General features: G+C 45.0%; 1 protein-coding gene across 1 annotated transcript in view; it reads right to left on the reverse strand.

The window, feature by feature from the left end:
* The window catches only part of LOC137300352 (centrosome-associated protein 350-like), a 125,490-nt gene that overhangs the window by 76,576 nt on the left and 30,409 nt on the right, over positions 1-18,505 (reverse strand). Inside the window, exons 7-10 of the mRNA XM_067969436.1 lie at positions 12,641-12,778; positions 10,833-10,940; positions 3,314-3,451; positions 1,419-2,200 (exon numbers count right to left, since the gene is read on the reverse strand). Coding sequence (XP_067825537.1) covers positions 1,419-2,200; positions 3,314-3,451; positions 10,833-10,940; positions 12,641-12,778 — 1,166 coding nt within the window. The remainder of the gene's footprint in view (positions 1-1,418; positions 2,201-3,313; positions 3,452-10,832; positions 10,941-12,640; positions 12,779-18,505) is intronic.

Consider the following 18,505-nt stretch of genomic DNA (forward strand, 5'->3'; position numbering starts at 1 on the left):
CCCTTCCAGAGGATCGGACAATATCACTTACTCGCTTTCTTTGTAACGATGACTTAAATCTTAAGTAGATTATATTTTGTATTCCGTGACTCAATAAACCATATCTGTTATCCACATACCAATTGGTCTCTCCCCACCCCTAATTTTCTTACAATAGTGCTTTTAGGGCTCCCCCGATTGTCAAGGCAGTGAATGGCTGAGTCATATGGACCAGTGAAGTCCCACGTTTGATCCCCCATTCGATGCTGAGTTAGCTGATCACAGCCGGGGCAGCGGCAGCGGCAGTGGCTACCAGTGAGTGAGAAAGGGACAAACTTTCCAGCAGGCTTAGTGGATGGCAATCAGGGTGGGATTTTACCCCCCTGCATAGTCCTGGGACAGGAGGCCGCTCGTCGCACCCCTACTAACACCCCGGGCTGAGATCAGCTAATCCAACACAGGCTCGAGATTGGAAAATGGCACCTTCCTGATTGGTATGATTCAGCACCACACTATGATGTAAAATTGCTGCACGTTAGCTGCACAGCAGGACAGGAGTCAATGTTTAATAAGCCGCCTACTCTTCAGTTCACCGGAAACAGCGGTCGGAGGAGATCTCCTGGTTGTGTTTCTGCTTCAGCTAACACACGGTGACCGAGAGGAAACCTTTCCCACACCCGTACATTTACCCACTGAACCATCTCCAGTTGTTTTTTATACAATAAACAAATTCAAGTAAAGGGAGGGGTGGCTCAAAAATATTAAATCACTCTGACTCCGAGGGTTTATCAAAATGAAATACTAAGATAATTCAGTGGGGGCAAATATGAACAAGCCAGAATGTCAGCATGCACCAAGTGGTCTTGGCATTGTTGGGCTGGTGGTGGTTGAGGGGGAGACAGAAAAAGGGAGGAGAAATACACACACAGCAATGTGTTATGTCTTGTGTGATTCAATACATGAACATTGATACTCTCCTCATGAGTAAAGTACAAGGAATAAGTCTTTAAACCAAATTTGTGATAGCTTGGCCCTATTTGCCTCATTTCAAAAATTAATTCTCAAGATGTAGGCGCTGCTGGCAAGGCCGGCATTTATTGCCCATCCCTCTTTGCCCTGAGAAACTGGTAAGGCAGTTTGATACAACAGAGTGGCTTGCTCGTCCACTTCAGAGGGCAGTTATGAGTCAACCATATTGGTGTGGGGACTGGAGTCACATGTAGGCCCAGAGCGGGTAAGGATGGCAGGTTTCCTTCCCTAAAGGGCATCAAGTGAACCAATTGGGTTGTTACGACAATCCGACAGCTTCACGGTCACTTTTATTGATACCAGCCAGCTCCTGCAGCGCTCAGTTGTGCCTGATGCTGACCGAGGAAAGCTTCGGCCAAAATTTGATAACCGTATAAAATTGTGAAATTTTGTTTTCGGCAGGAACTCACTTTCCTGGCAGATTCTTCCTCGTGGTGTACGAATTGCTGAGGCAGCAAAGTGTTCTTCTGTTTCCCCCTCTTTCTCTGGGAGAAAGCCTCTTTTTGTTTCCTGTACACTTCCTGCAGCCGTTTCTTCTTCACCTCCATGGCTTGTTTTACTGACTGCTTCTCTTCTCTCTCCTTCTTCCTGCGTACGGCCAGCTGCCTGTTCATATACTCGCGGACCTCATCAGCGTTGTAACTGCGAGCCCGCGGGGATGGCGGCTGCTCTTCAGTCCCGGCTCCTCCCCCCTCCTGGTTTTCCTCCCCAGGATTGTTCGGGAACGGGCTGGAGGAACGCGCTCTACATTTCGGAGGTGAAAGACTTCTCTTCCTGCTGGGATGCGATCCCGATTTCGGGATGTATTTTCTTGGCGAGCTGCTGCTACCAGGGCTCGGACCGCCTCGCTCGTCTTTATGACGCAAAAGGTATTTTTGTCCCTTAGAACTCGCGAGGCCCCTCTGACTATCTTCACCGCTCTCCCTTTCAAGGCTCGGGCTGCCATTTGTCATCCTCCAAGTAGAGTTTTGGTTCTTTCCAGTGTTTTTTTCAGATTGTAAACCACCCGAGATTTCAGCTGCTCGCAAGCCCTGAAAACCAGACTGGCCGGGGTCCAATAGACCAGTTTTAAGAGAAGTACAAAAATGACCACCATCATTTAAAATATAGAGTCTTCTCCCAGGACTCGTTTCCAATGAAGTGGATCTTTCGTGTTCCACTGGAATGCTGCGTGGGTCTTTTACTTGTTGATCTGTTTTTATATATAAAAAAAAGTAATTACAGAATGCTGGAAATGTGTACTGAGATAATGGATAACAAGGGGGAGGTATAAAGCAAGGATTCCCACCCAAAATTGGATAGGGGCAGGACAGAGTTGGGAGGGGGTATGGTCGGGTTTTGATTATTTCATCACTGGGAAAAAAAAAAATTAAAAGGAATTAATAACCAAATCTTGATCAAAAAACAATTTTAGAAAACAGGCTATTTATTTCACACCTCCTCGAGGCTACTCACACCGAACCCCCGCCCAAAATCCCTCGAATTAACCTCCTCCCTCAGTGCTTTCAAAAGCATACCAAAAATTTCTTAACTTTCTTCTCACTCCCATCCTTAACTCCATTCTATCTGTTCATTTCCCCCTTGCATGGTTTCCTATTCATTCTGTGGTAAATGCTCTGGAATATATTAGCATCCCTGTACAAATGCAAGTTGTTATTGCTGAATGCTATCCAAGTGGCTCATACGGTGTCATAGACTTTTGAAACTTATCAGAACCCTAAGAATGAAATCTTCAACTCACTCCTTAGTATCAGTTTCAAACAAAACTGATTACAATGCAACTTCAAATATCCACTTTAATGGAGGAGACACCCATAGTGAACAATTGAAACTGGTAGATAATGGAGAGTGCCATTTTGACACAGCAATACCATAGGCACAGGTCTGAAGACAATTACAATACTAATAATAACATAAGCATCACACAGTTTTAGTCACCAAGAAAATTGAATAAAAAATAACAAAAAGGAGTCGTGCAATGAGGTGAAATCTAGAAGACCATCCCGCCGATGACTTGACCCTAATTGGTAGGATTACTCGAAGGGTTAGGGCGGTTTTGGTGGGAGTAGGAAATAGCAAAGTCATACTATTGTATACTGAACATTGCTGGGACAGAGTGGAAGGAGCTTTGCCCGGCATCCAGCCTCTGCTACGCCTGGAAGTGATGGACACCAGTATTGGGGCAGAGTAGAGAAATATTTCATTCAGCTGCACCACCACTCACCATGAAGGCCACAAGAAAAAGCACAAAGGGGACATTAGCAGACAAAGCCTTTTTTTTGGGCAAAACAGTTTTAAAAGTTACCTGATAGGTCAAGGCCGTTCCGGTCATTTGGATCTAGAGTTTCGGCTGGGCTCTTTGGAAGCTTAGGAGGTGGGCCCAACAACATTCTTACCAGCTTCTGGCCTTCTCTCCATGCAAAAACACCAGAAGTGTGGGGTCCTGGTAGAAACACAAGTGGGCTGGGGTTAGCTTTGAACAATGTTTTGAGTTGATCCCTTCAGGAGAGAAGTGATAGGGTGCCGGGTTTTTAGTGCAGTCTCCTCTTCCAATGGTCTAATGGCTGTTCCTGCAAGTGGAACTTTGTCCCCTACGATCCAGATACGGTACCCTTTGTTAATTGTATCATGTGATTTATATATCAGTGTTAATTGTATTTACATTGTGCATATCAATTGGGGACTCTCTTGTATCCTTTTTATAGGAGAGTTTATCTGGGTGTTGTGTGAGTCATGTGGAGCTCTGTGAATAAAGGCTTGGAAGCAACTGAAGACCAGGCTCTAATATTCTATCCTTCACCACCTGGCTATCCAATTTTTAACACCCTTACAGAATGTATCTCCAGGGTTATCAACGACCTCAGTTGGAGTAATCTGCTTTCACGTATTTACATAGTTTTGCATCACGCTACCAAATTATTGCTGAAATCGCAGACGTGACCATGTACATCAGAAGTTTACCGAATAAAGCTACAAATAACTTTACTAACAAATGGCAAAATGAAGCAGAAGAAATAGCAAATAATGAAAGTGAAATATAATAAACATAATGAGAATGTCAGGGATAACTTCCAATTTAGTTCAAATGTCTGTCAATTTGATGAACTGAGTTCCCGATCTCACTCTCAATCTCACCCATCTCCATCTTCAGCTTTTGGTGGAAGAGACTGTGCCATCTTTTCAAACCATCACCTGTCAGGAGAGCTCTACTTTACTGTCCCAAAACATCTGCTTTCACCTTTTTCAGCACCAAAACCAACTTTTCTGAGGAGCCTTCAGATGTTCTCTTTTCCACATCAAAATAAAATAATTTCGCATGCAACATTCTGATTAAGATTGGAGATTGCTACAAATCAAACAATACTTAGTGTATCAATACAATTAAACATATTAGACAAGCTTTATCTCCTACATGTTGAGATACAAAATAACTATTTGTATTCAGGCATCAAGTGGGCTTTTTAGTTGATTGAATCAAAGTCTTATCAATTTGTGTTGCTACATTTAGCAATTTATGTATCTATTCCCAGATCTCTGTTCTTCTACCCCATTTAGTTTCTTACCTTCCAAGGAGTAAATGGCCTCCTTATTCCCTTTACCAAAATGAACCACCCCCCGCTTCGCTCCACCAAATTTCATTAGCTATTTATCTGCCCACTCTACAAGCCTCTATGTCTTCCTATATTTTAGTGCGGTCCTCTACATTCTCAGAGTGTGAGCAGATTACCCTGACAGGGCGGAACAAGGCTTGGGTGCAAGAAACCAGTGGGACATGGGATGGTGGGCATGCAGGAGTCTGTGGGAAAAGGGCCGACACCTCAGAGCTATTGATTAGCTCAGGTTGTGACAAGCAGAGGCCAGCAAGAAAATGCATTAGAGGATTCAGTCCTCGAGGCAGTGAAGGTTTGGATTAGGGTTTCAGCAGCGCTGGAACATAAGAACATAGGAGCAGGAGTAGGTCATTCAGCCCCTCAAGCCTGTTCCACCATTCATATAGATCATGGCTGATCTGTACCTTAACTCCATCTACCCGCCTTGGTTCTATAACCTTAAATACCCTTGCCAAACAAAAATCTATCAATCTCAGTTTTAACATTTTCAATTGACCCCCAGCCTCAACAGCTTTTTGGAGGAAGAGACTTCTCGATCTCTCTCTATCATATCAACTCCTGGGGAGAAGTAGGGGTAAACGCAGGCAATGGGAGGTCTTAGCGATAGAGCAAGAAGCTGAGCTCAGGATGGAACACAATGCAGCGTGCACACCACAGCCAGGAAGGTTGATGAAGTCAGACCCAGAGACACATGGGCGCCGTTGGAAGCAGAAAGGGGGCGGCATTAATCCCGTCTCACCCGCAGAACACTTTCACAGGAAGCGTTTGAGAGGAGAGAAAAGAGGTCACTTTGAGGTACCCTTATAAACCCCGGAGCTCCAATCAAACGTCAAAAATAAAATAAATGGGCAAGTTTGGAAAACGTTAACAACTTCGTCATGTGACTGCAAAAATAAAAATAAAAAACCTCGATGATTGTTCCCATTAAATCCTGTGGTGCTGGCAACGTGACCTCTGAACTTCAATCCATCTTTGAGCAACACTGCTCTGACATCATGCCTGACAGAAACAAATGACCAATAAAAAGCCTCTGACAGTGGCAGTTACAATGATAAATGCCACTCGTGTCATCGCCTCACTGCCCGGTCTCAGAGGGAGAGCCAGGCAATTCTTCCTTTTGCAGCAATCTGTTCGAGGAAATAATTTTAATGCATTTCAAAGCAGCACAGTCGGGCTGGAATACACAAAAAGGGCTGTAATGTTCCGTGCTGCCAATCAATACATTGTATTCTAAGATTAACCTTCCCTATTCTCTCCAGTTCGACCTCTCGGAAACTACGCAATCGCTCTCACACGATACCGTATCTCAACTGAACTGAGGCACAGTCAGGAATCCCACTTTCAAGCACACCTGTCCATATTTTCCATAGATATTACACAGGGGTAAATACCAACACTTTGTCAAGGGCTGTCCGCCTGACCAGTGACTTACTCGAGGGGGAGAAAGCAATTCCATTTGTTTTTTTTTTGCTCTCCTAGTCTCTGGCTTCCCTCCTGAGCCCCACATCCAGCATTAGCTCCGTACTCCAAGCTCTGAGTCCAAGTCCTGAGATACATGGAGCAGCAACAACAACTTGCATTTATATAGCGCCTTTAATGTAGCGAAACGTCCCAAGACACTTCACAGGCGTGTAATCAGACCAAAAAAAATTGACACCGAGCCAAAGAAAGAGACATTAGGGCAGGTGACCAAAAGATTGGTCAAAGAGGTAGGTTTTAAGGAGTGACTTAGGAGGAGGAGAGATGGGTAGAGAGATGGAGAGGTTTAGGGAGGGAATTCCAGAGCTTAGGGCCTAGCCAGCTGAAGGTACGGCCACCAATGGCGGGGCGAAGGAAGTGGAGGATGCACAAGAGGCCAGAATTGGAGGAACGCAGAGATCTGGGAGCGTTGTAGGGCTGGATGAGGTTAGAGAGATAGGGAGGGACGAGGCCATGGAGGGATTTGAACACGAGGATGAGAATTTTGAAATTGGGGCATTGCTGCACTGGGTGCCAATGTAGGGTGATGGATGAGCAGGACTTAGCGCTCCTGCCGAGTACCATTAGAATAATGGAAACCAGGGAGAGTTACAAGGTTGTAGTTGAGAGCGAAATTCAAGCAACTTACGAATGGCAACTGAACCTCCAAGCTCCGATTTTAACTCGGAGCGAGAGTCACGTGGGCTGGGGCCAAGGCAGATGGCAAAACAGCCCAGACCTCGGCGGCACGAAGCCCGGGAGATTTTAACTCCCGAGCCGTGTCTACATTCGTCCCATCAGATTCCCGCCCATACCCGGAGGGAAGCAGCAGGCAGCCGTCAGGTGGGAGCGGGATATCAGGGTGGGGGGACAGGAGGTCGCTGTCGGGGACCCGAAGGATCGGTCCCCGGCACTCGGGTAAGTGGATGGGAGGAGATTCGGGAGGGGCCTCACGATCGGAGGATGGGTTGGAATCCCTAAATATTCCTGGTGATGCCTGTGGGAACACATCCATGAGGGGGACAGTGGTTTAGCCTGAATGAAGAGATTGAACATGGAGCTATCATCCTTTGTCTGGATCGACAGGAGATGTAGTGAGCATCCCACATGTTCACCAGCAAAAAGAATCGTTAGACCGGGGCTACGCTAAACTCAATGAGGCAGAGAGTAAAGATACAGATTTCATTTCGTAAACAATGAGGTCTACTTATGGCAATGATCGTCACGTTGTTCACAAAGGAGAACGGTAGCTCAACATGGAGCAGTGTTAAGAAGAGTTGTATTATACAATAAGGGAGCACAATACATTGTTATTAATGCACAGTATGTAAAAAAAAAATCTATAAATTATTGTTGGAGGTAATAGCAGACAAATGCTTACACCATTTCTATGACATTCCTTTGTCACTATTTTAAACACAGGGTTAATGTCTCCATTAAAATAATAAAATCACATGAACTCATGAACCATTTATCTGCCAATATCACTAACAGTAATATCTAGGTTATACTGTGTTTTAGTTGAAGGTACACAGTACAAAGACAGTATAGGGTTATATCGGTCATTACTGAGTGATCTCGTGATTACATCAAATATCTGAAGAGGCAATGGAGGTTTAAGTTGCAATCTCCATCACCCCAGCAACATTCCCATAGGCCTCAAGCTACTCGTGTTTCTTTTTACTTGCCAGTTTTCTCTACTCTCTCTTCTCCCCCCTCCCCCAGGGTGGTATCTCTTTCCTGAGGACCAGCTCCAAGAGCACTGATTGACTTCCAGTACCTCACCCAAGTGACAAGTATTCATAGGTGAGCCTCAACAGTGGGTGCCAGCAGAGTATTCGACTGCATGGGCAGCCCCAGTCCTGTCCTCACTGGATATTACATACACACACTTCCAGCGGGGAGTTGCTGGTTCGCAATCAGGAACAGGGACTGTGGCCAATTTTCCCTTCCCGAAACCCAGCACAGTTCAGAAAATCTAATTCAGCACAGACTGGAGACGGCACCTGGGAGCTTCATGGTCTGCATGAGCCAGCTGCTCACTGAGCCATCCGGAGAGCTTCAAGCCACATTGATTGCGACCTTTGCCCTTGACTTTTGACCTCCCATAACTGGCAAGTTGAAAAGAAAGTGCCAAGTTTTGCATTCACCAAATCGTATTTCTTACATTTGATTCAGCAAACCTTTTCCATCTTATTTAGCTATTTTAAAATCCTTACTCTCAAATCTTCAGATATCAAACCTTAAATCCCAGTATGTGGCATCATTACTCAAAAAACCCAGATTAAGTCAAGCCTATTTACCTCTCTGTATTAAAAGGTCAGACACATTGAACCATATTACCCAAATTTTCTTCCATTAAATGTTACTTTCAGAATATTTCTACACTTGACTCCCCGCACCATGCAGGTGTGGGATTCTAATGTTAAAACCACACTAGCTAATCCCATGCCAACTCACTGGCACCCAGCCCACATCTTGTTCCAACCTCGACAGCGTTTGGTTGCCAAGGCTTAAAAAAGGACCACAGATGTGGGATTTTGACCATTTAAAGAAAGAATAGATATTACATACAAAAAAATACCAAATTGGCAGACAGGAAAAGACTAGCTGATCCCTCAAGCCTGTCTCATCATCTCCTGCATGAGGGTAAAATAGTAAATCTATAGTTTGTTGATAGTAAGGTCCTATTACCACGAGTCTATGTATGTAGTCTCTATCAACTACAGCTTAGAGTTGCCAACTCTGGTTGGACGTATTCCTGGAGGTATCATCACATGACCCTCCCACCTCCAACCACCCCGTCCCCTGGTCACCCAACACAACCATCCTCCCAGCACATCGGCTTCCCCCACCGATTGGCTACAAGAGCAGGTCAGAGGCTGGGTGTTCTGCGGCGAGTGACTCACCTCCTGACTCCCCAAAGCCTTTCCACCATCTACAGTGCACAAGTCAGGAGTGTGATGGAATACTCTCCACTTGCTTGGATGAGTGCAGCTCCAACAACACACAAGACGCTCGACACCATCCAGGACAAAGCAGCCCGCTTGATTGGCACCCCATCCATCACCCTAAACATTCACTCCCTTCACCACCGGCGCACTGTGCCTGCAGTGTGTACCATCCACAGGATGCACTGCAGCAACTCGCCAAGGCTTCTTCGACAGCACCTCCCAAACGCGCGACCTCTACCACCTAGAAGGACAATGGCAGAAGGCACATGGGAACAACACCACCTGTTCCCCTCCAAGTCACACACCATCCCAACTTGGAAATATATCGCCGTTCCTTCATCGTCCCTGGGTCAAAATCCTGGAACTCCCTTCCTAACAGCACTGTGGGAGAACCGTCACCACACAGACTGCAGCGGTTCAAGAAGGCGACTCACCACCACCTTCTCAAGGGCAATTAGGGATGGGCAATAAATGCTGGCCTCGCCAGCGACGCCCACATCCCATGAACGAATAAAAAAAAGTGAGCAGAATCTTCGTTACCCCGATTGAATGATTCTTGACTGCCAGTCAAACAGCCCTTTTCCCCATCTCCAATACCTTCCCGCTCCTGAGTGAGTCCTGTCCATCATTGTGTTCACAGTTGCTCAATTTAAGATACATTTAAGAGGAGGAACAACAACTTTTATATAGCACCTTTAACGTAGTAAAATGTCCCCAGGTGCTTCACGGGAGCGATTATCAAACAAAATTTGATACTGAGCCACATAAGGAGATATTAGGACAGGTGACCAAAAGCTTGGTCAAGGAGGTAGATCTAACAGGGGAGAGAGAGAGAGATAGAGAGGCAGAGAGGATTAGGGAGGGAATTCCAGAGCTTAAGGCCTAGGCAGCTGAAAACACTGCCGCCATTGGTGGAGCAATGAAAATCGGGGATGCGCAAGAGGCCAGAATTGGAGGAACGCAGAGATCTCAGAGGGTTGGAGGAGGTAAAGCTAGATAAACACATGAAGGAGAAAGGAAGAGAGAGATATGCTGATAGCAGGAGATAAAGTAGGGAGGGAGGAGGCCTGTGTGGAGCATAAACACCGGCACAGACCTGTTGGGTCGAATGGCCTGTTTCTGTGCTGTAAATTCTAGGTAATTTCACCTGAGAGAACAAGCAGCCATTCAACGAGGGCCAATTTTCTTTTAATCAACGAAACGGACGGAGATTACAGATAAACCGGTGGAGTTTCAAATCAGGAGAGAGGCAGTCAGGAGAAAAGGTAACTACAGAAGCTAAGCATAAAAAATTTATAACATGATCTAAAGTCTACAGTTTTTTAATTAATATAAACTTTCTGATGGAGTTTTATGGAGTTGACGGGTTTTGTTTTTTCTGTGACTTGCCCACACAGTGGAAATATATAGAATACTTCACCTAACCCATTTTTTTAAAAATGAAATTGAAAAATAATTGCTGTTGTTTGAGGGATAAATATTGGCCAGGAGACCGGGGAGAACTCCCATGGTCTTCTTCGAAATAGTGCCAAGGGACCTTTTACGTCCACCTGAGGGAGCAGATGGGGTTTAATGTCTGATCTGAAAGACGGCACCTCCGACAGTACAGCACTCCCTCAGTACTGCACTGGGAGAGTCAGTCTAGATTTTGTGCCAGGTGAGAGAGTGCTACCCACTGAGCCATGGCTAAAACCAAGTGCTTGACACCTGCGTCTCGGACCCTTATCTCTGGTACACAGACGTGGGATAGATTTTTTCCAAAGGATGCAACTAACTCATTGCAAGTATTTTGACCGTTTACCTTCCACTTTTGCTGTTGTCTTCAGGCTCGGTGACTTTGAGGAGCTTCGAGATTTGTGAGTTGCCTCGTGATTCCTGCCAGAATTCTTTAGGGAGTTTCTTCTCTGCTCTGGAATGGAAATTCAAAGACCGTGGATGTTTGTACATAATAAATGGATAGTATTGTAAGGCTAAAGGGAAGAAGAAAATAACACAAGTTCCGCACAATTGAAAGAACAGAAAATTGTCCAAACGCACAGCTTCTGAAAGATAAAATAAGTCAGCATCACTGATGGGGCCTTCATCAGAACTGTGTTTGCTGATAATGGCTTGCTTGTATAAGCAGCATGTTGCTGAGTATACAAACCAGGACGCCCCAGGTTCGAATTCCCAGTCTAGGCCGGCTTGGCTGGTCTCAGGTGGCAGTCGGAGCGTTACAATTGGACTCAGTGCTCCCGGGCTAGGTGGTGGGAAATCAGTCAAAATTCCCACTCCTGACCCCGATTGGAAAATGCACACACGTGGACATCATGAGAGTGCTGAATCAGATTAGGGAGTAATATCCCCCACAGTCGACTAGCCAGCTGGTGGCAATGGAACTATATCCCAGCAGAAGAGAATAAGGGATGGTCAGCAATGCTGAAGGGTCACACATGTCATTCTGTTCCAGATGTCAAAAGACTGCTTCTCTTCAAGCAATTACTGTTTCTTATAATATCCTATTTATCAAGACCGGTTGACACAGTTATGCCCCGAATTTGTTTGGGCCTTCTAGCATGCTCCCGCCACAAGTCTGCCCCAAACTAGGTCGCTGGAGGGGCCACTGGGATCGGCCTGGCAACAAGTAGACCAAGGGCATGGCTAATTTCCTCCACGAGTTACCTTTACCCCGCGGTCAAAGCTTTGGAGCCACCCATGGGACAAATGGAACGTGTCAAGGAATTTCTAGCCATTGGAGAGCAAGTGTCCATTATGGTCACCATTCTACCACGCAAAGCCTGACGTCGATTAATCACTTGGAAGCACAGCGTTTGCTGGAAACAAGTGGCTCTTCACTCTTACCTGGTGCTACAGGGCTAGCAAACTCCATGGGGGTAATTTTGTCTTTGGGCGAGAGCGTAAAATGGGTGATATCGGATCAGCCGCCCGTTATTCAAGAAAGCAAGAAAAGAAAAAGGAAAAAGGAAAAAGAGTGAGAAAGAGAAAGACTTGCATTTATACAGCACCTTTAACAACCTCAGGATGTCCCCAAAGCACTTTACAAACTAAGTACATTTTGAAATGTAGTCGCTGTTGTAATGAAGGGAAATGCAGCAGTCAATTTGCGCACAGCAAGGTCCCACAAACAGCAATGAAATAAATGACCAAATCATCAGTTTTAGGCGCTGGTTGAGGAATAAATGTTAAGATGTACAACAGGCAGCTGATCCAATATCGCCCATTTTACAAAGTCAAAATTAATCCCCATGTCACTTGTGGGCTCTTGTACACGTATCCAATATACTTCCGACAGCAGAAACACTGCAAACTGCGAGCAGGACAAGGTGCACGGTAAAGGAGCCGATATTCATTTTCTTTGCATCCGAAATGGGTATAAACCGTTCCTTATGATCCATGCCTGTCTCCTGTATGACGTACACCTGATATGCACGTGATACACCTTTAGACACGCTCGATAAGTGTACCAGCATTGGCCTTTACTCTGTGTGTATGGTCTCTCAAACTTGTTTCCCGCTGTCCCCACCACCCCGCTGTTCCAGGATGAGCAGAGATCCCTCTTGCACCCGCATACAATTGTGATTGATGAAAACGATTTCATTTGTCTCCAACCTGCATCCCGCAGTCCCCAGTCTCTGTGTCGCACCAGTTCTTGCCTGCTGGTCCGAATGTTCACCGTGAAGGGCTCCTCCTTCTCAGCCACAACTCCTGAGCCTTTCTTGTCCGACTTCAACTCGACGGCGTTGAAACCTGAAATAAATTGTAATCGCTCAGATATACCCGATAGATCAGAAACTGTTACCACCTGCAAAAGGCTCGATGTCCAGAAGGACACAGAACTATAAGATAATTGGCAAAAGAGCCAGAGGTGAGATGAGGAGAACGTTTTTTATGCAGCGAGTTGTTACGATCTGGAATGCGCTGCATGAAAGGGCGGTGGAAGCAGATTCAATAATAACTTTCAAAAGGGAGTTGGATAAATACTTGAAGGGGAGAAAATTGCAGGGCTATGGGGAAAGATCAGGGGATGGGAGTCTAATTGGATAGCTCATTCAAAGAGCCGGCACAGGCACGATGGGCCGAACGGCGGCCTTCTGAGCTAAAAGCTTCTATGATGTTGTGATTTTAAGTCACTAGACCAATTAGCACAGAGGTCAACAGCATTTTATGGCGTGAAGACTGGACTTTGAAAGCTGAAGGGAGACGAGAAGCATTCAGTGAATGGCGCTGGAGGGGGGCCAAAAATTAGCTGGACAAGAAAAACGTTGAAGGAGGAGGTCCTTAAATTAGCACAAGAGGAGCGAGGAGACAGATTAGGATGAGGAAAATAACACACCGAGCACATTATTTGGAAGTCACAGGGAAGGATTGTTGGGGCTGTTACTGCCCGGAAAACAGGTCAAGAGGCAGGCAAAGGAGAACATAGCGAGATGATGTGATGAAACGGGCGGGTGTAACACCAGCGGCCGACACAATCCACCTGTGCAGAGTCCTGAAGGATTTTGGACTTAGTTTTTAAGACCAAAAGAATGGACTTGAAACCCTGGATTATTTTGTACAGAGCAGAATTTGGCTAAAAGTACGAGCAACAAAGGAAAGAACACAGAACTGCCAGCTTGACCGAAATCAGAGTGCATGATGGTCATTGCTTCCCATGCATGATGTTTGGAGGGAAAAGTAGGTGTCTGGGGCCTCAGTGGGTTACAAGGTCAGAATATGACAAACCTGCTGTACTTTTGAAAGACAGGACAGATAAGCAGAGCATAACAAAGACAATTTAACCCCTCAGTCTCCCGGAACGAACAAATTGTTCATTCCGAGTTGCATTCCCCTGGAATGAAGATGCATGGCAAGAGCTGTGCACTGGTTGCAGAAGAGCTACACTCATTTTATAACCGCTGCTCTACCCATCTGAGCTATTCATCTGATTTAATGTTCTGGCCAACATTTATCCTTCAACCAACACCACCGAAACAAAATTGTCTGGTCATTGCTGTTTGTGGGAGCTTGCTGTGCGCAAATTGGCTGCCGTGTTTCCTACATTACAAGAGTGACTACATTTCAAAAAGTACTTTGGGATGCCCTGAGGTGGTGAAAGACACTATGTAAATGCACGTTCTTTCTTTCTTCTTAATACCAGCTTCTGCATCAGAATAGCATGGCATCTTTATCTGGAAAAGCGTCATGTCCTAATGTCAATAAAATTATTTAGAAAGTGTTTCAGTCTCGATTGATTCTTACCTCTTGTACCCTAAAGAGTAAGAAATCCTACAGGCCGAAAAGCTCGGGGCACACTGGACACCAACCTCTAGAATAGGGAAGATGCAGCATCAGCTCACTGGAGGAGAAACACTTTCAATGGCAGGTATTGCTGATCTTCCCAGCGAGATAAGTTTAAGAAAAAGTCATTTTTAAAGGCTCCTGTTTGATGGGAGAAATGTGCAACAACAAGGCACCAAAAAATACCACTATTCTGGATACTCAGCTGCATTTAAGGGAAGAGGGAGTACAGGAGGCAAGGGGAAGATGGGAAAGTAGAGAGAGAGAGAGAGAGAGAGAGGGAGAAAGCAACATTTCAGAACTGGATAGGCAGCTATGCCAATGCAGAAGCTGCAGAAGGTATTAAAAGAAAGAACGTGCATTTATATAGCGTGTCTTTCAGAACGTCCCAAAGCACTTTTTGAAATGTAGGAAATGCAGCAGCCAATTTGCGCACAGCAAGCTCCCACAAACAGCAATGACCAGATTTTTTAGTGGCCTTGGTTGAGGGATAAATGTTGGCCAGGACATTAAACCAGACTAATAGCTCAGATAAATAGAGCAGCGGTATAAAATGAATGTAGCTCTTCTGAAACCAGTGCAAAGTTCTTGCACCAACATTGTATACCTCTTGTATGTGATATACCCGTCCCCACACATATACAGGAGATATACCAGTGTGCAGGTACACAATCAAAAAAATGGCAGTTTAGCCTGTGTTGAGTTGTCACTGTAATAATTACTGATTTAATAGGTCTCCAGGGGTTACTATTTCATCTTTAATGCAGTTGCATCACTGAGATGCGAGACATTTGTGTCATTATCATACATCTTGAGCCATTCTATTGACGCTTTCTTTCGCAAGCAAAGCACTGACAGGGGAGATGGAGTGGCATGTCTGGCCCGAGCCTAACTCCATCCTCACACAGATGTCTGTTAATGGCTCGAGCTGTCACTTAGTTTTGCAGTTTGAAGCACACTGCCGTTGAAAAGTTGTGCCTGACGCTATGTAATAATGAGATATTACAACAGGAGGAGAAAACAGACAACAGTGTGGAGAGCCGTGAACTGAACGTCAAGGGTTGGTAGAGAGACATCAAAGGTGACCTATCTGCAATGGGCTACTAACACCGAGGATAAGGTTGCTATATTAAGTGGGTCAGGCTCACATGGGTACAGTAGTGCAATGGTTATGTTGCTAGACCAGTAATTCAGAGACCTGGACTAATAATCCAGGGAATGAGAGTTCAAATCCCAACAACTGAATTCAATTTTTAAAAATCTGGCAATAAAAAGCTGGGATCAGTAAAAGTGACCATGAAACGACCAGATTGCTGTGAAAACCCAACTGGTTCACTAATGTCCTTTAGGGAAGGAAACCTGCCGTCCTTACCTGCTCCCAAACCAACATAGTTTACTCTTAACTGCCCAGTGATGTAGTCCAGTAAGCCACTCAGTTGTGTCACCACCTTCAATGGGCAACTTGGGATGGGCAATAAATGCCAGCCTTGCCAGCGACATAGACATTACAAGAATGAATAACTTTTTAAAAAAGCATGGCCAAGTCAGATACATTGCAGTGTACAGAGCAGGAAAGGAACTCCCTCCTCTTAACCTCGTATCTTAACAGTAATATTTCTCGTGTCTGTCGTGTACATCAAGTGTCACCCACGTCGCGATTGTTAAGCTGTTCCGAAATTTTCTTCTTCCTCACTAACTTGACTTGTGCCAGCGCGGCTCAATTGGAAGTGTTTTTACTTCTGAGTCGGAAGGTTACGGGTTCAAGTCCTGCTCCAGGAGTTCAGCTCACTTGCCTAGGCTGACACTCCGGTGCTGATCAGAGGGAGTGCTGCACTGTTGGCGGTGCAGTCAACCAGATGAAATGTTGAACTATGACCCCGTCTGTACGCCCCTGTGTTTCAGGCGGATGTGAAAGATCCCACGGCTTTACTGAAACAAGAGCAGTGATTTCTCCTGGTTTGCTGGCCAATATTTCTCCCTTAACCAACACAACCAAAAACTTGAAAGAGAGAGAGAGATTGGAGAGAGAGATTGATGCTTGTGGAATCCTGCTCTGTGCAAATTGGCAGATACATTTGCCCACATAAAACAGTAACTGCACTTGAAAAAGTATTTCAATGTACATGAAGATTTTTGAATGTTTGAGGAATGTTATTCTGCTTTCTAATTGGTTATTTTCTCCATTCATTCTTCACCAATAAAGTTATGTGACCCATGCTCCTATTTTCAATTATTTTCCCCAATCATATTTTATCAGAAACAAAAATCACATTACAGTTTAAAAAACATTCCCAGATACACCTGCCATAGCAGTTGCTCAGATTTTATTGAAAAATAACAGCACACAGCAAATACATAAACCTGCCCCCACCTCCCAAAAATGAACCTGCCCTCAACAACTCCCCATCCCATGAAAGTCCACACTGGGTCTCTAATATCCTTCACTGTAGGTACAATCTCCACCTCTCTCCCCCCGCTCCAAATATTCAACAATCCCCACACGTCCCCGTGTTTGGTGGACAGACTCGGGCTGAGGGACAAGTGTAGCCATTGACTAATCTGAATGCTGGTGATCCCCAGGCCAGCAGTGACTGTTGCTGCTCACATTAGAGGCAGCAGCTCTCAAAGCCCAGGTCTCCGAGTGAGGAGCACACTATCTAGTTACATAATCACTTGAAAAAACAAAATCTGCGAGCAGTGTCAAGAGGGATCCAACTGGTGTTGATAAAATTTTCTAACCTTCTGTTTTCCAAGAAGCACTTGATTCACTTCACAGATGTTCCAGCTTTGAAACAAATATTTCTGGAGCACACTTTCGAAAACAGCACTGAACAGAAACAAGATCCTGCCTTTGGATAGTCGGCTGTGAAGAGCAATTGCCAATAATAAAACAGTCTCTACGGAGGACATTCCAGCCTAGAATTATAAATCGGGTCCGAAATGGAGAATGATCAGTCATGCGCCTAATGAGGCAGGACCACGGCAAATTGGCCCACAGGCCTCATTTGTTTATTACATAGGAGCAGGAGTAGGCCATTCAGCCCCTCGAGCCTGTTCTGCCATTTAATGGAATTATGGCTGATCTGTTTCCAAACTCCATCCACCCGCCTTGGCTCCATATCCCTTAATACCCCTGGCTATCAAAAATCCATCGATCTCAGACTTAAAATTATTAATTGAACGAGCATCTGTTGCTTTTTGTAGGTGAGTGTTCCACACTTCTACCATCCTGTGTGTGAAGAAGTGTTTCCTAACTTTGCCCCTGAATGGCCTGGCTCTGATTTTAAGGTTATATCCCCTTGTCCTAGACTCCCCCACCAGTGGAAAAGGTTTCTCTCTATCTGCCCTATCAATACATTTTAAAATCCTAAAAACCTCCATCAAATCATCCCCTAACTTTCTATATTCCAGATGTGGAGATGCCGGTGATGGACTGGGGTTGACAATTGTAAACAATTTTACAACACCAAGTTATAGTCCAGCAATTTTATTTTAAATTCACAAGCTTTCGGAGGCTTCCCCCTTCGTCAGGTGAACGATGTGAAATGAGATCCTCGAAATGAAATCGCATTTATAATTCACAGAACAATGCTTGGTGAGTACAGACAGTTTTTTCAACTGCCCGTTGCCAAGGCAATCAGTGTGCAGACAGACAGGTGTTACCTGCCAGGTCTCACAGAATATACAAATCACCAAAAAAAAAACAAACAAAAAAAAAGAGATAGAGAGGTAGAAACATAGAAAAGACAGCAACTGACCCGTTATATTAAAAACAGATAACATTTGTTCGCTGGTGGGGTAACGTGTAGCGTGACATGAACCCAAGATCCCGGTTGAGGCCGTCCTCATGGGTGCGGAATTTAATTCCGCACCCATGAGGACGGCCTCAACCGGGATCTTGGGTTCATGTCACGCTACACGTTACCCCACCAGCGAACAAATGTTATCTGTTTTTAATATAACGGGTCAGTTGCTGTCTTTTCTATGTTTCTACCTCTCTATCTCTTTTTTTTTGTTTTTTTTTTTTTTGGTGATTTGTATATTCTGTGAGACCTGGCAGGTAACACCTGTCTGTCTGCACACTGATTGCCTTGGCAACGGGCAGTTGAAAAAACTGTCTGTACTCACCAAGCATTGTTCTGTGAATTATAAATGCGATTTCATTTCGAGGATCTCATTTCACATCGTTCACCTGAC

The sequence above is a fragment of the Heptranchias perlo genome, chromosome 31 (genome assembly GCF_035084215.1).
Source record: "Heptranchias perlo isolate sHepPer1 chromosome 31, sHepPer1.hap1, whole genome shotgun sequence".
Lineage (NCBI taxonomy): Eukaryota > Metazoa > Chordata > Chondrichthyes > Hexanchiformes > Hexanchidae > Heptranchias > Heptranchias perlo.